The sequence below is a fragment of the Xenopus tropicalis genome, chromosome 7, assembly GCF_000004195.4.
Source record: "Xenopus tropicalis strain Nigerian chromosome 7, UCB_Xtro_10.0, whole genome shotgun sequence".
NCBI lineage: Eukaryota > Metazoa > Chordata > Amphibia > Anura > Pipidae > Xenopus > Xenopus tropicalis.
In genome coordinates this window covers 9,353,992-9,374,112 of record NC_030683.2, presented here as the reverse complement: position 1 = coordinate 9,374,112, position 20,121 = coordinate 9,353,992, and the positions used below count along the sequence as shown (strand labels likewise).

Below are 20,121 nucleotides of genomic sequence, written 5' to 3'. Positions count from 1 at the left end.
CGTTATCAGCTCTTACTGCCCCGTAGCTAGTGGGGATCATTCTCTGTGAGAAGTGACCGGACTGTACGGCGCGTTATCAGCTCTTACTGCCCCGTAGCTAGTGGGGATCATTCTCTGTGAGAAGTGACCGGACTGTACGGCGCGTTATCAGCTCTTACTGCCCCGTAGCTAGTGGGGATCATTCTCTGTGAGAAGTGACCGGACTGTACGGTGCGTTATCAGCTCTTACTGCCCCGTAGCTAGTGGGGCTCATTCTCTGTGAGAAGTGACCGGACTGTACGGCGCGTTATCAGCTCTTACTGCCCCGTAGCTAGTGGGGCTCATTCTCTGTGAGAAGTGACCGGACTGTACGGCGCGTTATCAGCTCTTACTGCCCCGTAGCTAGTGGGGCTCATTCTCTGTGAGAAGTGACCGGACTGTACGGCGCGTTATCAGCTCTTACTGCCCCGTAGCTAGTGGGGCTCATTCTCTGTGAGAAGTGACCGGACTGTACGGCGCGTTATCAGCTCTTACTGCCCCGTAGCTAGTGGGGCTCATTCTCTGTGAGAAGTGACCGGACTGTACGGCGCGTTATCAGCTCTTACTGCCCCGTAGCTAGTGGGGCTCATTCTCTGCGAGAAGTGACCGGACTGTACGGCGCGTTATCAGCTCTTACTGCCCCGTAGCTAGTGGGGCTCATTCTCTGTGAGAAGTGACCGGACTGTACGGCGCGTTATCAGCTCTTACTGCCCCGTAGCTAGTGGGGCTCATTCTCTGTGAGAAGTGACCGGACTGTACGGCGCGTTATCAGCTCTTACTGCCCCGTAGCTAGTGGGGCTCATTCTCTGTGAGAAGTGACCGGACTGTACGGCGCGTTATCAGCTCTTACTGCCCCGTAGCTAGTGGGGCTCATTCTCTGTGAGAAGTGACCGGACTGTACGGCGCGTTATCAGCTCTTACTGCCCCGTAGCTAGTGGGGATCATTCTCTGTGAGAAGTGACCGGACTGTACGGTGCGTTATCAGCTCTTACTGCCCCGTAGCTAGTGGGGATCATTCTCTGCGAGAAGTGACCGGACTGTACGGCGCGTTATCAGCTCTTACTGCCCCGTAGCTAGTGGGGATCATTCTCTGTGAGAAGTGACCGGACTGTACGGCGCGTTATCAGCTCTTACTGCCCCGTAGCTAGTGGGGATCATTCTCTGTGAGAAGTGACCGGACTGTACGGCGCGTTATCAGCTCTTACTGCCCCGTAGCTAGTGGGGCTCATTCTCTGCGAGAAGTGACCGGACTGTACGGCGCGTTATCAGCTCTTACTGCCCCGTAGCTAGTGGGGCTCATTCTCTGCGAGAAGTGACCGGACTGTACGGCGCGTTATCAGCTCTTACTGCCCCGTAGCTAGTGGGGCTCATTCTCTGCGAGAAGTGACCGGACTGTACGGCGCGTTATCAGCTCTTACTGCCCCGTAGCTAGTGGGGCTCATTCTCTGTGAGAAGTGACCGGACTGTACGGCGCGTTATCAGCTCTTACTGCCCCGTAGCTAGTGGGGCTCATTCTCTGTGAGAAGTGACCGGACTGTACGGCGCGTTATCAGCTCTTACTGCCCCGTAGCTAGTGGGGCTCATTCTCTGTGAGAAGTGACCGGACTGTACGGCGCGTTATCAGCTCTTACTGCCCCGTAGCTAGTGGGGATCATTCTCTGTGAGAAGTGACCGGACTGTACGGTGCGTTATCAGCTCTTACTGCCCCGTAGCTAGTGGGGCTCATTCTCTGTGAGAAGTGACCGGACTGTACGGCGCGTTATCAGCTCTTACTGCCCCGTAGCTAGTGGGGATCATTCTCTGTGAGAAGTGACCGGACTGTACGGCGCGTTATCAGCTCTTACTGCCCCGTAGCTAGTGGGGATCATTCTCTGTGAGAAGTGACCGGACTGTACGGCGCGTTATCAGCTCTTACTGCCCCGTAGCTAGTGGGGCTCATTCTCTGCGAGAAGTGACCGGACTGTACGGCGCGTTATCAGCTCTTACTGCCCCGTAGCTAGTGGGGCTCATTCTCTGCGAGAAGTGACCGGACTGTACGGCGCGTTATCAGCTCTTACTGCCCCGTAGCTAGTGGGGCTCATTCTCTGCGAGAAGTGACCGGACTGTACGGCGCGTTATCAGCTCTTACTGCCCCGTAGCTAGTGGGGCTCATTCTCTGCGAGAAGTGACCGGACTGTACGGCGCGTTATCAGCTCTTACTGCCCCGTAGCTAGTGGGGATCATTCTCTGTGAGAAGTGACCGGACTGTACGGCGCGTTATCAGCTCTTACTGCCCCGTAGCTAGTGGGGCTCATTCTCTGTGAGAAGTGACCGGACTGTACGGCGCGTTATCAGCTCTTACTGCCCCGTAGCTAGTGGGGCTCATTCTCTGTGAGAAGTGACCGGACTGTACGGCGCGTTATCAGCTCTTACTGCCCCGTAGCTAGTGGGGCTCATTCTCTGTGAGAAGTGACCGGACTGTACGGCGCGTTATCAGCTCTTACTGCCCCGTAGCTAGTGGGGATCATTCTCTGTGAGAAGTGACCGGACTGTACGGTGCGTTATCAGCTCTTACTGCCCCGTAGCTAGTGGGGCTCATTCTCTGCGAGAAGTGACCGGACTGTACGGCGCGTTATCAGCTCTTACTGCCCCGTAGCTAGTGGGGATCATTCTCTGTGAGAAGTGACCGGACTGTACGGCGCGTTATCAGCTCTTACTGCCCCGTAGCTAGTGGGGATCATTCTCTGTGAGAAGTGACCGGACTGTACGGCGCGTTATCAGCTCTTACTGCCCCGTAGCTAGTGGGGCTCATTCTCTGCGAGAAGTGACCGGACTGTACGGCGCGTTATCAGCTCTTACTGCCCCGTAGCTAGTGGGGCTCATTCTCTGCGAGAAGTGACCGGACTGTACGGCGCGTTATCAGCTCTTACTGCCCCGTAGCTAGTGGGGCTCATTCTCTGCGAGAAGTGACCGGACTGTACGGCGCGTTATCAGCTCTTACTGCCCCGTAGCTAGTGGGGCTCATTCTCTGCGAGAAGTGACCGGACTGTACGGCGCGTTATCAGCTCTTACTGCCCCGTAGCTAGTGGGGCTCATTCTCTGTGAGAAGTGACCGGACTGTACGGCGCGTTATCAGCTCTTACTGCCCCGTAGCTAGTGGGGCTCATTCTCTGTGAGAAGTGACCGGACTGTACGGCGCGTTATCAGCTCTTACTGCCCCGTAGCTAGTGGGGATCATTCTCTGTGAGAAGTGACCGGACTGTACGGCGCGTTATCAGCTCTTACTGCCCCCGTAGCTAGTGGGGCTCATTCTCTGTGAGAAGTGACCGGACTGTACGGCGCGTTATCAGCTCTTACTGCCCCGTAGCTAGTGGGGATCATTCTCTGTGAGAAGTGACCGGACTGTACGGCGCGTTATCAGCTCTTACTGCCCCGTAGCTAGTGGGGATCATTCTCTGTGAGAAGTGACCGGACTGTACGGCGCGTTATCAGCTCTTACTGCCCCGTAGCTAGTGGGGCTCATTCTCTGCGAGAAGTGACCGGACTGTACGGCGCGTTATCAGCTCTTACTGCCCCGTAGCTAGTGGGGCTCATTCTCTGCGAGAAGTGACCGGACTGTACGGCGCGTTATCAGCTCTTACTGCCCCGTAGCTAGTGGGGCTCATTCTCTGCGAGAAGTGACCGGACTGTACGGCGCGTTATCAGCTCTGCTCTTACTGCCCGTAGCTAGTGGGGCTCATTCTCTGCGAGAAGTGACCGGGACTGTACGGCGCGTTATCAGCTCTTTACTGCCCCGTAGCTAGTGGGGCTCATTCTCTGTGAGAAGTGACCGGACTGTACGGCGCGTTATCAGCTCTTACTGCCCCGTAGCTAGTGGGGATCATTCTCTGCGAGAAGTGACCGGACTGTACGGCGCGTTATCAGCTCTTACTGCCCTGTAGCTAGTGGGGCTCATTCTCTGTGAGAAGTGACCGGACTGTACGGCGCGTTATCAGCTCTTACTGCCCCGTAGCTAGTGGGGATCATTCTCTGCGAGAAGTGACCGGACTGTACGGCGCGTTATCAGCTCTTACTGCCCCGTAGCTAGTGGGGATCATTCTCTGTGAGAAGTGACCGGACTGTACGGCGCGTTATCAGCTCTTACTGCCCCGTAGCTAGTGGGGATCATTCTCTGTGAGAAGTGACCGGACTGTACGGCGCGTTAATCAGCTCTTACTGCCCCGTAGCTAGTGGGGATCATTCTCTGTGAGAAGTGACCGGACTGTACGGCGCATTATCAGCTCTTACTGCCCCGTAGCTAGTGGGGCTCATTCTCTGTGAGAAGTGACCGGACTGTACGGCGCATTATCAGCTCTTACTGCCCCGTAGCTAGTGGGGCTCATTCTCTGTGAGAAGTGACCGGACTGTACGGCGCGTTATCAGCTGTTACTCTATAACCCCACCAACCGTTCCCTCTCTCAGGTATAACATATGCATATTACAATGTCTCTGTTTAACCCTTGCAGCTCCCGACTGGATGCCGACCTGCAGTATTGCGTCAGCTCGTATCACATGAAAGGCTGGGATTCTCTTACCGCCGAAAAGCAATCACTCCAATTCGCTCTTATTGATGTGTGTGTATAACAAGCGCAAAGCGTTGGTACCGGGATCCAGACTGACGATACAGCACCCATTGGCCTCCCATGTGAATTTGTTTTTTCTACAAGTGTCTCCTAAGCTCAGTGTCACTATGTTTACTTGAAAGTGCCAAACATGCAGCCAGTGGTAATGTAATAAAGTATATTACACACTCATCAAGCACAGCGTTGTCACGTGACAAGGGGCAGCCAATGATGTGAAGGATAGAATTAGGTCTTATGGGATAATAAACCACAGATAGTTCAGAGTTAATGTTATTTTATATAAAGATCTCTTTAGCCAATCCCAGAGAGACATGACATACAGGGAAATGTCACAGAGGGGGGCAGTCAAACAGGGAAGGGAACAAGGGGCTGGGGAAGTATCTGCAACAGAAGTACAAGAATCTCATCAGTCTTCACTGCTCACTTCTTTGTTTGTTTGGCCACAAGGCTGTCACTGTGGGAAGAGAACAAAATAAGCCAAATGGTTAGAATGAAGGCTACAGACATGCTGGCACGGGCTTGGGAACTGGCAAATGGGAATAGGGGCAGCACAGGGGAAAGCCAGGCAACTGGAGGAGTCGGGGGGGGAATGGGCAGCACAGGGGAAAGCCAGGCAACTGGAGGAGTCGGGGGGAATGGGCAGCACAGGGGAAGCCGGGCAACTGGAGGAGTCGGGGGGAATGGGCAGCACAGGGGAAAGCCAGGCAACTGGAGGAGTCGGGGGGGGGGGGAATGGGCAGCACAGGGGAAAGCCGGGCAACCGGAGGAGTCAGGGGGAATGGGCAGCACAGGGGAAAGCCGGGCAACCGGAGGAGTCGGGGGGAATGGGCAGCACAGGAGAAAGCCGGGCAACCGGAGGAGTCGGGGGGAATGGGCAGCACAGGAGAAAGCCGGGCAACCGGAGGAGTCGGGGGGAATGGGCAGCACAGGGGAAAGCCGGGCACCGGAGGAGTCGGGGGGAATGGGCAGCACAGGGGAAAGCCGGGCAACCGGAGGAGTCGGGGGAATGGGCAGCACAGGGGAAAGCCGGGCAACCGGAGGAGTCGGGGGAATGGGCAGCACAGGGGAAAGCCAGGCAACTGGAGGAGTCGGGGGGGGGGGGGGGAATGGGCCAGCACAGGGGGAAAGCCAGGCAACTGGAGGAGTCGGGGGAATGGGCAGCACAGGGGAAAGCCGGGCAACTGGAGGAGTCGGGGGAATGGGCAGCACAGGGGAAAGCCAGGCAACTGGAGGAGTCGGGGGGAATGGGCAGCACAGGGGAAAGCCAGGCAACTGGAGGAGTCAGGGGGAATGGGCAGCACAGGGGAAAGCCGGGCAACTGGAGGAGTCGGGGGGAATGGGCAGCACAGGGGAAAGCCGGGCAACCGGAGGAGTCGGGGGAATGGGCAGCACAGGGGAAAGCCAGGCAACCGGAGGAGTCGGGGGGAATGGGCAGCACAGGGGAAAGCCAGGCAACTGGAGGAGTTGGGGGGAATGGGCAGCACAGGGGAAAGCCAGGCAACTGGAGGAGTCGGGGGGGGAATGGGCAGCACAGGGGAAAGCCAGGCAACCGGAGGAGTTGGGGGAATGGGCAGCACAGGGGAAAGCCAGGCAACTGGAGGAGTCGGGGGGAATGGGCAGCACAGGGGAAAGCCAGACAACCGGAGGAGTCGGGGGAGTGGTTGAGAAACTCACCTTCCTCTGCAGGATCCATCCCATCACACAATCAGGGGGCAAAGAAGGAAAGAAAAAGAAGCACTGGTGAGTTTCACAGGAGGATAACAATACTAAAACAGCTGATTTCTATAATGTCTGGGGCATTTGCAGCAATGCCATATTCCAAGGATTTTAGCAGTTTTTTTAGTGCTGCTGTCACTGAATGCGCCACCTAGTGGCCAAAATATGCAACTATTAGTAACGGTTACATTATAGTAAAAATATATACTTGGAGACAATATGGAGAGGTCCAGTCTCTAAGCCAAAAGGCTTACTTCACTTCACAAAGATATCCTTAGGAATAGTATAGCGACAAAGGAATCAAACCCTGCCTGATGTGTAGGAAATAATCAGTGGGGCAGAAAGACAGGCAGCGGCTCATTCGCTCTCACCTGGTAAATGTGTCATCCTGAAGGTTCAGCACCAAACTGTCGGCGTTCAGATACACGCGGTTCTGCGAGGATGCGATCTGAAAGCAAGAGTGCAGGTGTGACACACAGCTTGGGGGGTACCAGGTACTGAGGAATAAACACCCACGCCATATTCCTGTCTCATTCACACCACTGCCTGGTTGCTAAGGCAAGCAAGACCCTAGCAACCAGATAGCTGCTAAAATTCCAAACAAGAGAGCTGCTAAAGTAAAAGCTAAATAACTGAACAACTATAAAAAATGATGACCAATTGCAATTGCACAACAGACACCCCTTGGCAGTGAGCAATAGGTTGGGCAATCCAATGAACTCACTATAGATTTGGCCTATTTCTGCCCCACAGAATGCTCAGCCAATTGTATCAGGAATAAAGGAGAAATGATTCCCTCCAGTACCAACTGCACAGCCAGGCTGGCGAGGGCATTGAGCTTGGAGCAGGGGCAACCGGTTTGACAGGTAACGGGGAGAATTGAACAAACAAATATATATATTTCCCAAAGCAAATGCTTAACTCCTACTTAGAACCTGGGTCATTTTAGCTACAAAGGAAACCGTAAAAAGGCCATTAAATATAATGAAATAATGAGAATAAAAAGAAATGTTCATGGAGCAGTAACTGGCACACACACAGCGTCTGTAACTGGAGAGGGCTCTGTATGAGCTTGGGATAAAGGGCCTACTGGGAATGAGCTCAGAATAACGATGGGACCAGTCAGGTAACAGGGACGGGGCTCAGGGCAGGGTTATATTTAGCCAACTCTGTGTGTAACAGCCTGAATATTCACTCTCTGGAGCCTTCAGTCTGCCTGCACTCTGCCATATATATCCCATGGGGCTATTCACCTCCGGCTGCCTGCAGGGGATTATGGGCCAGAAATGCTTAGATAATTCTATATATATTCTATATTCTATATATCTGTAACCTTGTTATGGGCTAAGGGGGCCCAGCCTGAAGGCCAGTTAGGGGGGGATTTGGGGTGAGTGCTTATTTGTGCCCTGGGTACCCCTGGAACTATAGCGGGGTGACTGTTACCCCAATGTTTCTATATATCTGTAACCTTGTTATGGGCTAAGGGGGCCCAGCCTGAAGGCCTGTTAGGGGGGATTTGGGGTGAGTGCTTATTTGTGCCCTGGGTACCCCTGGAACTATAGCAGGGTGCCTGTTACCCCAATGTTTCTATATATCTGTAACCTTGTTATGGGCTAAGGGGGCCCAGCCTGAAGGCCAGTTAGGGGGGATTTGGGGTGAGTGCTTATTTGTGCCCTGGGTACCCCTGGAACTATAGCGGGGTGACTGTTACCCCAATGTTTCTATATATCTGTAACCTTGTTATGGGCTAAGGGGGCCCAGCCTGAAGGCCTGTTAGGGGGAGATTTGGGGAGAGATTTGTTCCACTCACAGTCTTTGCAATGCTCTGAGCTGCTCTGATCCGACGAAGCTTCAAATAACCAGGATTTTTACTGAGGGCATCACCAATGTATGACAGAGTTAAGGATAACAAGAGAGTGGTAGGGAAAAAATGGCGATCAGCAGACAAAGATACAAGTTAATGAACACATATGAACACAGTCTCAGTGGAAGGATATCATTTTGGCTGCCGCTGCCTCTCCCTCTGCTTGTACGATTTTCTGCTTTTGGTCCTGTTTGGCCTTTTCCACCAAAAACTGAGCTCTCTGGGCCTCTTGCTGGGCTGTGAGAACACAGAAGGGAAGAAAATAAATCAGTGATTCAGAAGGCAGGAGACAATAATCTACACAAAGTACAATACACAGTATAAATGTGTGAATAGTCCCCCATTTCATCTAATATTTAGTCTGGGCACGATTGCTGATTGGACAGAACATGATTATGTAATGGTGACTAAGTGAAGAGATGTTAAGGTGGGCAATTCTTGATAAACTCTTGATATATATATATATATATATATATATATATAATGCACTTAGCAAGCTTTTACATTGTAAGTCCACTGCAATATCCTCCAGGGCCAGGAAGAAGCAGTGTGAAACAGAAGGCAGGGCTCCCTCTAGTGGCCAAGTATCTGACAACCAACTTTACTCAGCCCGAAGGGATCAATGCTAAAAGAACACATAGCTATTGGGTCTTACCTGGGACCAAGGCTCACCTCCCTGCCTTATAGGAAAATGAAAGGTCCAATTACTGGGGGGTGCCAAAATGTTAGGCACCCCCCTGTGATTATAATCACTTACCTTATACCTGTTACGAGTGATTTTACCTTTCCTTCTCCTTTAATGAGGGAAAGAGAGTGACCCGGCAATAAGAACAGTAAATAAAAGCCCTGAACATGATTAGGTACATCTGAGAGATGTACTGCCTGGGTCAGTGACCATGGCAACCAGAAAGCTGTTTAATACTGAGGGTAGAGTTTTGCCATTATTATCAGTTCTATTTATAGTTAGACCTTCTCCACTCAAGCTGTAGTTTCAAAGGTACCCCGGCAACTGACTAGGGATTACAAATTTTAAACTAAAAATCTGCAAAAATCAAAGCAAAACATACTACGGGTCATTTATAATGACTGGGCTACTTTGCACCTGGGCAGTAACCCATGGAAACCAATTAGGTATTTGCTTTCATTGCTCAACCTGCGGCTGGATGAAAAAGGCTAATCACTGATTGGTTGCTATAGGTTAAAGCCCAGGTGTAAATCTGCCCAGCCTTTATAAATGACCCTCATTGCCTTTATACACCAATGCTACACAGGTTATTAGCAGCTACCATAGCAACATTCATTCCATGGGAAGCATAACTGGCTGAGTGCCCCACAGAAAATACCAACATCTATTTTTATTCAGTTACAAGTAGCTGCTACTATTCCCGGTGAGGTTTTAAAAAGGCCTCTCACCAACTTGCTTGGACTCGACGGCGGCAGTGTACTCTCTGCTGAAGCTCAGTTCAGTAATAGCAACGTCGTCCAGGATGATGCTGAAATCCTTGGCTCTCTCCGTAAGCTCCCGCCGAATCAATAGGGAGACCTACGAAAGTCAAAGATGGTCAGCGGCTGATCCGGTACCTTTGGAAGAAGTAGCGTCAGGCTAAAGCACATCTCTTAATATTGTCCAGATCTTTTTGGGTTAAATCCATTACAGCCCTTGGAAAGCGCACAAGCCCCCCATGGATTGACATTACATTACTGCATAGGCCCAAGCTGGCTCACACTTCAAATGACCAAGGCAGGGAAACCAGTGTAAAATACAAGTTAAAATGGAGGTCCAGGTGTACCAGTCCCAGCCCCTTAGACAGCAGAGAAAAAAGGGGGCATCCAAGTTACATTAAAAAGGCCAGCATCTCCATCATAGGCTATGATTAAATGCTATTGGAGCACAAAAAGAGTAGGGCAAAATGGAGATGCTGATCTTTTTATAGGGGAACTCCACCCAAATGCAGCTTAAGTTTTTGGAAAAGTAAACATAAGTTCAAGCTACTTTGCAATATACATCAATTAAAAAATATGCAGCCTTTTCATGACTTTTAATGTAATAATCTGGTTTGGAGCAGTTCCCTAAGCCCCGGCCCCTGCTGATCTGGCTGACTACTATGTGACTCAAATAAAATGTAACAGTAGTCGCCTGTCCCCAGCCTGCCTTCAGTCTGCCTCCTCCCAATCCCACAATTCCCTGCAAACATGATGTCAATAAGGAAAGGAACATCCCAGTGCAGTGCATTGTGGGTTATGTAGTTCCTGCATGCTGTCTGTAAGCTGTGGGGAAGTTGTTACAATTTGTAACGTCAGTGTTTTAGTCCCTCCTCCCCTGCCAGGATTTCAAATGATGCAGAAAGAGAAGAACTGCTTTGCAGCTGGATTTCAGCATATAAATGGGATTTATTCCTACTGTTTGAAGGAACAGATTACAGGGGTTTCTGTGTTGGGTGGGGCTCTTTAACAAATTTTGGTTCAGAAGCCGGAGTTTCCCTTTAATGTAACTTTCAATAATGATTTTTTTTTTACCTTTATTTTTGTGACCCTTGCATAATCCTTGAGTTCCCAGATGCCCCTGTTTTACGGTTCAGTCATGTAACAGTGCCCCATTATGTAGCAGCACTGTAAGGGATACTGTATGTACCATGGCATTATTATGTGTTATTATATTATGTGATAGCACTGCATGGTTTGTTACCCACCCATGGCTCCCTTAGCCCCCTAATTCCATACACATGGATATACCCGGCTGGGTCCCTACGTTACTTACCTGTGCTCGCTGTGTTATGAGCTGAGACGCGTTGAACTTGGCCACCACGCTCTTCAGCACTTCATTAACAATGGATGGCAACACTCTCTCATCATAATCCAAACCGAGCCGCTGATACATAAAGGGGAGTTCTGAGGCCAAGGGCCGGGACAGGACACGCAGAGTGATATTTACCATCTGTAGATCTGAAAGATGAGGGAATGCCCATTCATTGCACTGAGCTACATATTGTGCCATGAAGCCATCATTTACCCCATAGTATTTATTCTACTGATCGGCCCTTGGACTTGGGCTTGAATGTAACCGACAGTCAATGATGAATAACATTCAAGCCTTCAGGTACTTCACACTACAATGCAGGTTGGTGACACTGCGGTACCATTTCCTTTTTAATCAATGAAATTAACCAAGGTTTTCAGTGCAAATAGCACAGGGCCGCAGCTCAGAACGGGAGGGCAGTGTGCAGCCACGGAGGTACCTGTTGGACATCCCTACACTATGTAACCAAACAAGCCACACACCTATGGAATACACAAAGATGCATATAACACACATTCACATACAAACATTGGAGTTCTCTCACCTTTGGACCCAGTTGGAGATGAGATTTTTCTTGGCCTTGCACGAATGTCGTAAATAATTGGGTACTGAAACCAGGGAAACCTGCAGGGCACAGAGCAAAGCAATGGGTATGCTGAGAGCTGGACAGTTAGAATGTATATATAGTGGGGAATTAAAAACAACTATTTTTGTTGTGCACCGAGTTGTTTCACTATAAGGTGTGTGACATTAAGCCATAAGCAATAAAATAATGTGGGCTAACTTTTACAGTCCTGTGGGCTACTAGGGACCAGGGTACTTTTAGCGCTCAGGCAGGACTCACTAATCAGTGAAATACATGTATTTATGAAGATGCACTCTAAAGCAAAGGGTAATACTGCCATTAGGATATAGGGAGGCTATATAATGGGGTGGGAGGCTGCACAGTGGGGTGGGAGGCTGCACAGTGGGGTGGGAGGCTATACAATGGGGCGGGAGGCTATACAATGGGGCGGGAGGCTATACAATGGGGCGGGAGGCTATATAATGGGGCGGGAGGCTATACAATGGAGGGGGCAGATGACTACCTGAAATGAAGCCCTTCTGCGAGAATTGTATCTTGCTGCACACCCCCGATACGGTTGAAGAAAATAGCTCTGTGACCTCCTTCCACTGCAGGAATCAAAATGAGAAGAGAAAAATTATCAGTAAGCTCAAATAAATGATGTAGCAAACAAAGAATGATCTGAAAGAGAATATATTCAGTGTGTACTGAGGTTTTTACATTTTAACTCCCCTTAACAAAAGAAATGTTACGGCATACATAGCATACTCCCCCTCTCTATGTACATGTGAATTATTACAGGAGCAGCCATTTTTCTTGCCTCAACTGAGGTCTGCCACAGGCACAATATCATGGTACAAGGTAAATTACCGGTGCTTAATCAGGCTACACCCAGAACCCTCAGACAGATATGTCCTGCCTCCTGTTCCCAACCGAGTGCAAGTGCGCCTACTGACACAGGGGAACCCTGGAGCAACTGCCACCTCTTGGGTGCTGCTAGCTCCAACCTTCCCTCTATGGGCCGTGCCAGTACACACAGCGCACTTGTGCCTATAGTACAACGTGCAGAATTTATTTTTACACTGAGCACCAGCATTGCTGCCATTAAAACAATTTTCTGTCCAATTTTAGAAAATGCACTTTGCACTCGTGTAATAAATGACCCGTCTGTAACCTTCGAGCTCTGGCTAAAGGGCAAGTAAATCCAAAAACAACATGTTGCCTAATGAAAGAAATAGAGACTTTCCAAAACACATCTATATAAAAGTAAATTGTAAATGTGATTGTTACTGAAAGCAGCATCTCTTTATACTCATTCTGACTCAATGTAATTATCGCATTAACAGGCCGGTGAAGGCTTCTGCTAAACGGTTTTAAAGGCCAAAGCCAGCTGTGCAGAATTGGGCAGAGGAACACGGCTCTTTTAGATTATTGTAAGGGATGCATCAAATGCCGGATTTGGCCCGAAACCGAATCCTTCACTGGAAACATGATTATAATGAGATTTTTATTCATTAGGCTAAATTGTACTTGGGTTTATATCCCCTTTAACCAGAGCTTGAAGGTCACGGACATTACGGACACGAAGGTCACAAGTCATCAGAGGAAGGTCACGGCTATAAAACTGACCTGTAAATACGGACTCTTTGACTGCGTATGCCACAGCTCCAGCCCCCAGCAGCAGCTTCACAGCAGTACCCATTCCGCGGGGCCCGGCGGGCAGGCGCCCAGCAAAATCCTTTAGGTTCTGAGCCATGATCTGGAGACAGAGACACAGACGGGATTATTACATAGGGCTTGGGAAGGGACAGAGCAAACTGACACTATGGGGCAGATTTACTGAAATGTGAGTTTAGAGCTTAATATGTAAAAACTCCCCCATGTTCCATTCATCCCTATGGGATTTTAAGAAGTGTATTTATTGTATTAATGGGTGAAAGTGAGAGTTTACCATTAAATATGCATCTAAAAATCCCATAGGAATGAATAGAACGTGAGGGAGTTTTTATGTATTAAGCTCCAAACTTAAAAAAAGTTTGCCACACTGAGTCTTTTTGGAAACGTTTCACCCTTCAACCTAGTGCCTTCTCCAGTTCAACCAAGTGCAGGGAAATCCCTGCCATTAAATACACTGCTGCCCTGTTAAACCGATTCCATACAATTAAATGAGCCAGGATACATGCCCCCCCATATCCTTAACAAGTCTCACCTCAGAATCCTGAAGCAGCTTGCATTATGGGTGAAAAAAAAAATGGGAATTAGCGTCCGAAATTGGAGACTGCACTTTGTAGACGACCCCTGTCTACTCACTAGTAGCCCTGGTTGTGCTCAAAACGTTGGCATTTTCTCAATAAAAACACTTTTTCTTTTGTATCAAGTCTATTATTTATATATATATATTTTGTAGAGTGTAAGCTCTTTTGGGCAGGGCTCTCTTCCCCTCCTGTATCGGTTACTGATTGCTTTATATGTTACTCCTTGTAGAGTGTAAGCTCTTTTGGGCAGGGCTCTCTTCCCCTCCTGTATCAGTTACTGATTGCTTTATATGTTACTCCTTGTAGAGTGTAAGCTCTTTTGGGCAGGGCTCTCTTCCCCACCTGTATCGGTTACTGATTGCTTTATATGTTACTCCTTGTAGAGTGTAAGCTCTTTTGGGCAGGGCTCCCTTCCCCTCCTGTATCGGTTACTGATTGCTTTATATGTTACTCCTTGTAGAGTGTAAGCTCTTTTGGGCAGGGCTCCCTTCCCCTCCTGTATCGGTTACTGATTGCTTTATATGTTACTCCTTGTAGAGTGTAAGCTCTTTTGGGCAGGGCTCCCTTCCCCTCCTGTATCGGTTACTGATTGCTTTATATGTTACTCCTTGTAGAGTGTAAGCTCTTTTGGGCAGGGCTCCCTTCCCCTCCTGTATCGGTTACTGATTGCTTTATATGTTACTCTGTATGTCCCATGTATGTAACCCACTTATTGTACAGCGCTGCGGGATATGTTGGCGCTTTATAAATGTTAATAATAATAATATATACATCTCAAGAGGGGTGTAGGTACAGAGGGGCAGAGCCTGTAGTTGGGGTGTAGGGGGGGGCTCACTGGGGGCCCTTATTAATGAGCAAAGTCAATATATATCTCAAATTACAGGTGATTTATTGGGGGGGGGGCAGTAACACTCACTAGTGCACTTACACACAATAACACACATATGTCTTGTAACCAGTAGCAACACCCCAATCCCTGCACTATTACAGTACCCAGTGACACCCCTGAGCAGTTACATTAGCACTCACACACATATATATATATCCCCCAGCACCACTTACTGCCACTCACACTTACCTGTTCCACCCGAGTTTATGGGGAGCGACACTCACACTCACACTCACCTTTCCCCTATCACGTGTAGTCTTCTGTCTTTCGGCGCCGGCAGTAGAAGGACACCGGAAGTGCTTTCCCCTCTGCTGTCAAGTTCGTGGGGGAAACCCGAGTCCCGTCAGAAAGGTTCCGCACGCTTCCGGTCACACGTCATATTCCCCGGCTGCAGCTTTTGCCACACGCAAGATGGCGGCCGCTCAGGAGCGGATATCGGGCTGTTGAAGCGACTTCCGCTGTAACAAACAGCATGGCGGCGTCCAGAAAGTCCACGCTTGACAAATCCACGGAGGGGTTTGAGGAACAGACGGGGGGGCCGAAAGCAAAGAGGCGGCGAGAGAAGAGACTGATAGTCCTGCTGGAGGGAGCGTGTCTGGAGACTGTGCGGGTAATGGCGGCTCTGCTCCCACAGGCTCTCACTCATTAGTATTGCTGGGGTAGTAGCTTGCACCGCATGTGGGGAGTTGTAGTTTAATAATACCTGCAGGTTAGAAGTTCCCTGAAGCTGATTGTTTGGATGGATCAGGAACTGGGAGTTGTAGTTCAACAACATCGTGTGGGCTGGTTTAACCTCAAGGCACAAGTGGTGCAGAAAGAGAGGCCATATTGTCCTCTTGGGGCTTTGATTGGAGTTTTATTAACATCATTTCATGCAGACGTTATTACAGTGGGGTCTTGTACTCTCCAGTTACTTGGCTAGGTCCCCTAGCAACCAAAAATGATCACTGGCAAGAATGTCAGTGTCTCTGTCCTACAAACATTACATTGTAACGTTAACTTCCCCTTTAATTTGAGCCCTGCACCTGGGATCCAACTGCTGTGTGGCTATTGGCCGGCTAACATGGCTACTGCAGTGAGGGCTCTGCTAAACACAAGTTATTACTCAGCAGGGTAATTGTAAAGCAGTGGCAATGGGGACAACCTCCTCCTTGCCTCTCAGTGGGTACTGTGCCCTGCTTCCCTGCCTGACCATGGGAGGAGAGCAGCCCAGGAACAGGAAGTGCAGAGAGTCACAAGTTATTACTCAGCAGGGTAATTGTAAAGCAGTGGCAATGGGAACAACCTCCTCCTTGCCTCTCAGTGGGTACTGTGCCCTGCTTCCCTGCCTGACCATGGGAGGAGAGCAGCCCAGGAACAGGAAGTGCAGAGAGTCACAAGTTATTACTCAGCAGGGTAATTGTAAAGCAGTGGCAATGGGAACAACCTCCTCCTTGCCTCTCAGTGGGTACTGTGCCTGGCTTCCCTGCCTGACCATGGGAGGAGAGCAGCCCAGGAACAGGAAGTGCAGAGAGTCACAAGTTATTACTCAGCAGGGTAAATGTAAAGCAGAGGCAATGGGAACAACCTCCTCCTTGCCTGTCAGTGGGTACCGTGCCCGGCTTCCCTGCTTGACCATGGGAGGAGAGCAGCCCAGGAACAGGAAGTGCAGAGAGTCAAAAATTATTACTTAGCAGGGTAATTGTAAAGCAGTGGCAATGGGGACAACCTCCTCTTTGCTTCTCAGTGGGTACCGTGCCCTGCTTCCCTGCCTGACCATGGGAGGAGAGCAGCCCAGGAACAGGAAGTGCAGAGAGTCACAAGTTGTTACTCAGCAGGGTAAATGTAAAGCAGAGGCAATGGGAACAACCTCCTCCTTGCTTCTCAGTGGGTACCGTGCCCTGCTTCCCTGACCATGGGAGGAGAACAGCCCAGAAACAGGAAGTGCAGAGAGTCACAAGTTGTTACTCAACAGGGTAAATGTAAAGCAGAGGCAATGGGAACAACCTCCTCCTTGCCTGTCAGTGGGTACCGTGCCCTGCTTCCCTGCCTGACCATGGGAGGAGAGCAGCCCAGGAACAGGAAGTGCGGAGAGTCACTGTTCCGGGGGGATATTGCTTCCCTATAACAACGTGTGCAGAAAGACATGGTTTCTCCAAATGACCATTTAACACAATGAAACATTTACTGAGTACCTTCTGTTCCTTTTATTAAAGAAGCATCGGGAGAAAATCAGGGCTTTTGTGTAATCACTGCCCAGGAATGAGCTTTTCTAAATAACTTTCTGTTTCTTCCTCAGGTGGGAAAGACGTATGAACTTCTCAACTGTGATCAGCACAAATCCCTCCTGATAAAGAATGGGAGGGACCCGGGCCAGGTCCGACCGGACATTACACACCAGGTATATAGGGATTGGCCAGCTAAATGATCTTGTACTATGGTGCCATTCTGAGACAATTTGCAATTGGTCTTCTTTTATTATTATTATTTGTGTTTTTTTATTAGTTTTTGTTCAGCAGCTCTGCAGTTTGGAATTACAGTGCTTTGTGGTTGCTAGGGTGCAGTTTAACCTAGCAACCAGTCAGTTTTTTGAACGATAAATAGGGATATGAGTAAATGAAGGCGTACGTAGAAAGATAAGTAATAAAAAAATAACAATAAAATTGGAGCCTCACAGAGCAATAGTATTTTTGGTTGCCGGGGTCAGTGACCCCCATTTGAAAGATGGAAAGAGCCAGAAGAGGAAAGTAAATAATTTAAAAGTTGTAAATAATGAAGACCAATTGAAACATTTCTGTTCTATAACATGCTTAATGGAAACCTCACCTTGACCGCGGTCTGATTTCTCCGGCAGAGTTTGCTGATGCTCCTCGACAGTCCTTTGAACCGGGCCGGATTGCTGCAGGTTTATATCCACACCCACAGGAATGTCCTGATAGAGGTTAATCCCCAGACGCGGATACCCCGAACCTTCCCCAGGTTCTGTGGCCTGATGGGTAAGTGCTGTGCGTGTGTCCAACCTAGCAGTGTGGCTACTGCTCACGTCTATTTGTGAGTGTCAGATACAGACTACAACTCCCAGCATGCACTTTGAAGCTGTGTGTTTTATACTTGCTCTTGAAGACAATTTTTTTTTTCTTTTGCAGTTCAGCTGCTGCACAAGTTAAGTGTCCGAGCTGCTGACGGCCCCCAGAAACTTCTCAAGGTAAGAGGAGACCACCATTCCGTGTGTGTGTTTAGTAGGAGGGGCTTCCATCGGGGATGGGAGACAGCTGCGCAGTGTTCTGATCACTCTCCTAAACCTTTCAGGTTATTAAGAACCCCCTGACGGATCACCTGCCTGTAGGCTGTGTTAAGATGGCTATGTCCTTCTCGGGAGAGAGCGTCCCCTGTGTGAGAGACTTGGTCCCTTCCAATGAGCCGGTCCTGTTTGTGGTGGGAGCTTTTGCTCATGGATCGGTGAGTAGTACATGGGTACTGATAAGGGATCTAATTCCTTCCCTTGTGTTACGATGTGCGCCGGTATTGGTGCAATATTTATATCTATTTGATATACAGGTATGGTACCCTTTATTCAGAATGCTCGGGACCAAGGGTATTCCGGATAAGGGGTCTTTTCGTAATTTGGATCTCCATACCTTAAGTCTACTAAAAAATCAATAAAACATTAATTGAACCCAATAGGATTGTTTTGCATCCAAAAAGGATTATTTATATCTTAGTTGGGATCAAGTACAGGTACTGTTTTATTATTACAGAGAAAAGGGAATCATTTAACCATTAAATAACCCAATAGGGCTGTTCTGCCCCCAATAAGGGGTAATTATATCTTAGTTGGGATCAAGTACAGGTACTGTTTTATTATTACAGAGAAAAGGGAATCATTTAACCATTAAATAAACCCAATAGGGCTGTTCTGCCCCCAATAAGGGGTAATTATATCTTAGTTGGGATCAAGTACAGGTACTGTTTTATTATTACAGAGAAAAGGGAATCATTTAACCATTAAATAAACCCAATAGGGCTGTTCTGCCCCCAATAAGGGGTAATTATATCTTAGTTGGGATCAAGTACAGGTACTGTTTTATTATTACAGAGAAAAGGGAATCATTTAACCATGAAATAAACCCAATAGGGCTGTTCTGCCCCCAATAAGGGGTAATTATATCTTAGTTGGGATCAAGTACAGGTACTGTTTTATTATTACAGAGAAAAACGAAATCAGTTTTAAAATTCTAAATTATTTGAGTAAAATGGAGTCTATGGGAGATGGGCTTTCCGTAATTCGGAGCTTTCTGGATAACGGGTTTCCGGATAAGGGATCCCATACCTGTATTGCAAGGTATAAGTGACAGATCCTTATGACTGGTTCAGCAGCCTAGGGAGGCTTCACCAATCAGGAGCCTCCCTCCATACTGAGCCCACCCCCTCTACCTATTTTGATGTATGCTGGGTGTGGATAAGGGAGCTGCCATTGGATTGGAAGTATGTTTAGGAGAGTACTTACTTTACAATCAAGGTTTAAGTTCCCCTTTAATGCTTTATTCTGCAGTTATCAGGCTCATATTGGCTAGAATGGAATATTTTATTGTATAAAAAGTCACTATTATATTCTCTTGTTCAGGTCAATGTGGATTTCACAGAACGCTGCGTTTCCATCAGTCAGTACCCACTCTCTGCTGCCCTCACCTGCGCCAAGCTGTGTACTGCATTTGAGGAGGTTTGGGGGGTTCAGTGAAGAAGAAGGGGGACACCTCACATGTGTACATATCACTCCCAGAATTCCCCTGCCTACCCCTACAGGGTGTCCTTCGACAAAGAACTTTATTTGTAAGAACAACACAGAGGACATGTGAATGATGCAAAGGGATTGGTGGGGCGAAGAGGAGGAGGAGGAGGACTACGGGCAGAGCTGTGCCAGGCAGGTGATTTAGATTCACCCAGTGGGACCCAGAGCTCTAGGGAAGGGTGGCTAACCTACTGAACTGAACTGGGCAAACTTCCTGTTGGTTTTACACTATTCCTCTGCCATTAAAATCAACATCTTTCATTCATATTAGACTCTCTAATTATTCTTTCAATTGAATTGAGTAGTTCAGTTTGGTAAAATACACTGGGCCTTAGGCCTCGCAGTGACAGACAAAGGAGTCTGCTGTCCTACTTATTCACCTGTGCTATATCTCTGAGCCTCACAAAATCTGTCATATTTATGGGGTACTTTTTACTTCTAAATGACACTGTTACACAGCAAATAATTCCCTCTGCCATTTAACCTTTTATTCTTGTACCAACAAATGTATTTGTAGCTGTAATATTGGTGTGTAGGCGCCATCTCAGTGCCTTGTGCCTGAGTCTGAGCTTTCAGCCAGCGCTACACATTAGAACTGCTTTCAGCTAACCTATTGTTTCTCCTACTCCCATGTAACTGGAGGAGTCC

The 20,121-nt window shown here is 48.7% G+C and overlaps 3 protein-coding genes across 4 annotated transcripts in view; 2 read left to right on the top strand and 1 right to left on the bottom strand.

The window, feature by feature from the left end:
* ptpn6 (protein tyrosine phosphatase non-receptor type 6) overlaps positions 1-4,790 on the top strand; it is a 42,578-nt gene extending 37,788 nt beyond the window's left edge. The window contains 1 exon segment of the mRNA NM_001123456.1: positions 4,503-4,790. The gene's annotated coding sequence lies outside the window, so the exon portion shown is untranslated.
* Positions 4,791-4,876: 86 nt separating this feature from the next.
* Positions 4,877-14,984, bottom strand: phb2 (prohibitin 2). 2 transcript variants are annotated; one of them, XM_012966610.3, is made up of 11 exons: positions 14,895-14,984; positions 13,191-13,320; positions 12,085-12,169; positions 11,541-11,620; positions 10,958-11,142; positions 9,613-9,742; positions 8,333-8,436; positions 8,146-8,223; positions 6,707-6,783; positions 6,294-6,299; positions 4,877-5,073 (listed from the first exon to the last, which is right to left on the bottom strand). In XM_012966610.3, exons 2-11 carry the CDS (start codon positions 13,315-13,317, stop codon positions 5,040-5,042), a joined length of 906 nt encoding a protein of 301 aa, XP_012822064.2. In that variant the 5' UTR covers positions 13,318-13,320; positions 14,895-14,984; the 3' UTR covers positions 4,877-5,039.
* A 91-nt stretch (positions 14,985-15,075) lies between these two features.
* On the top strand, positions 15,076-19,738 carry emg1 (EMG1 N1-specific pseudouridine methyltransferase). Its single transcript, XM_002941210.4, has 6 exons — positions 15,076-15,315; positions 16,984-17,085; positions 17,539-17,680; positions 17,831-17,889; positions 17,994-18,143; positions 19,309-19,738. Exons 1-6 carry the CDS (start codon positions 15,178-15,180, stop codon positions 19,420-19,422), a joined length of 705 nt encoding a protein of 234 aa, XP_002941256.1. The 5' UTR covers positions 15,076-15,177; the 3' UTR covers positions 19,423-19,738.
* The last annotated feature ends 383 nt before the right edge of the window (positions 19,739-20,121 follow it).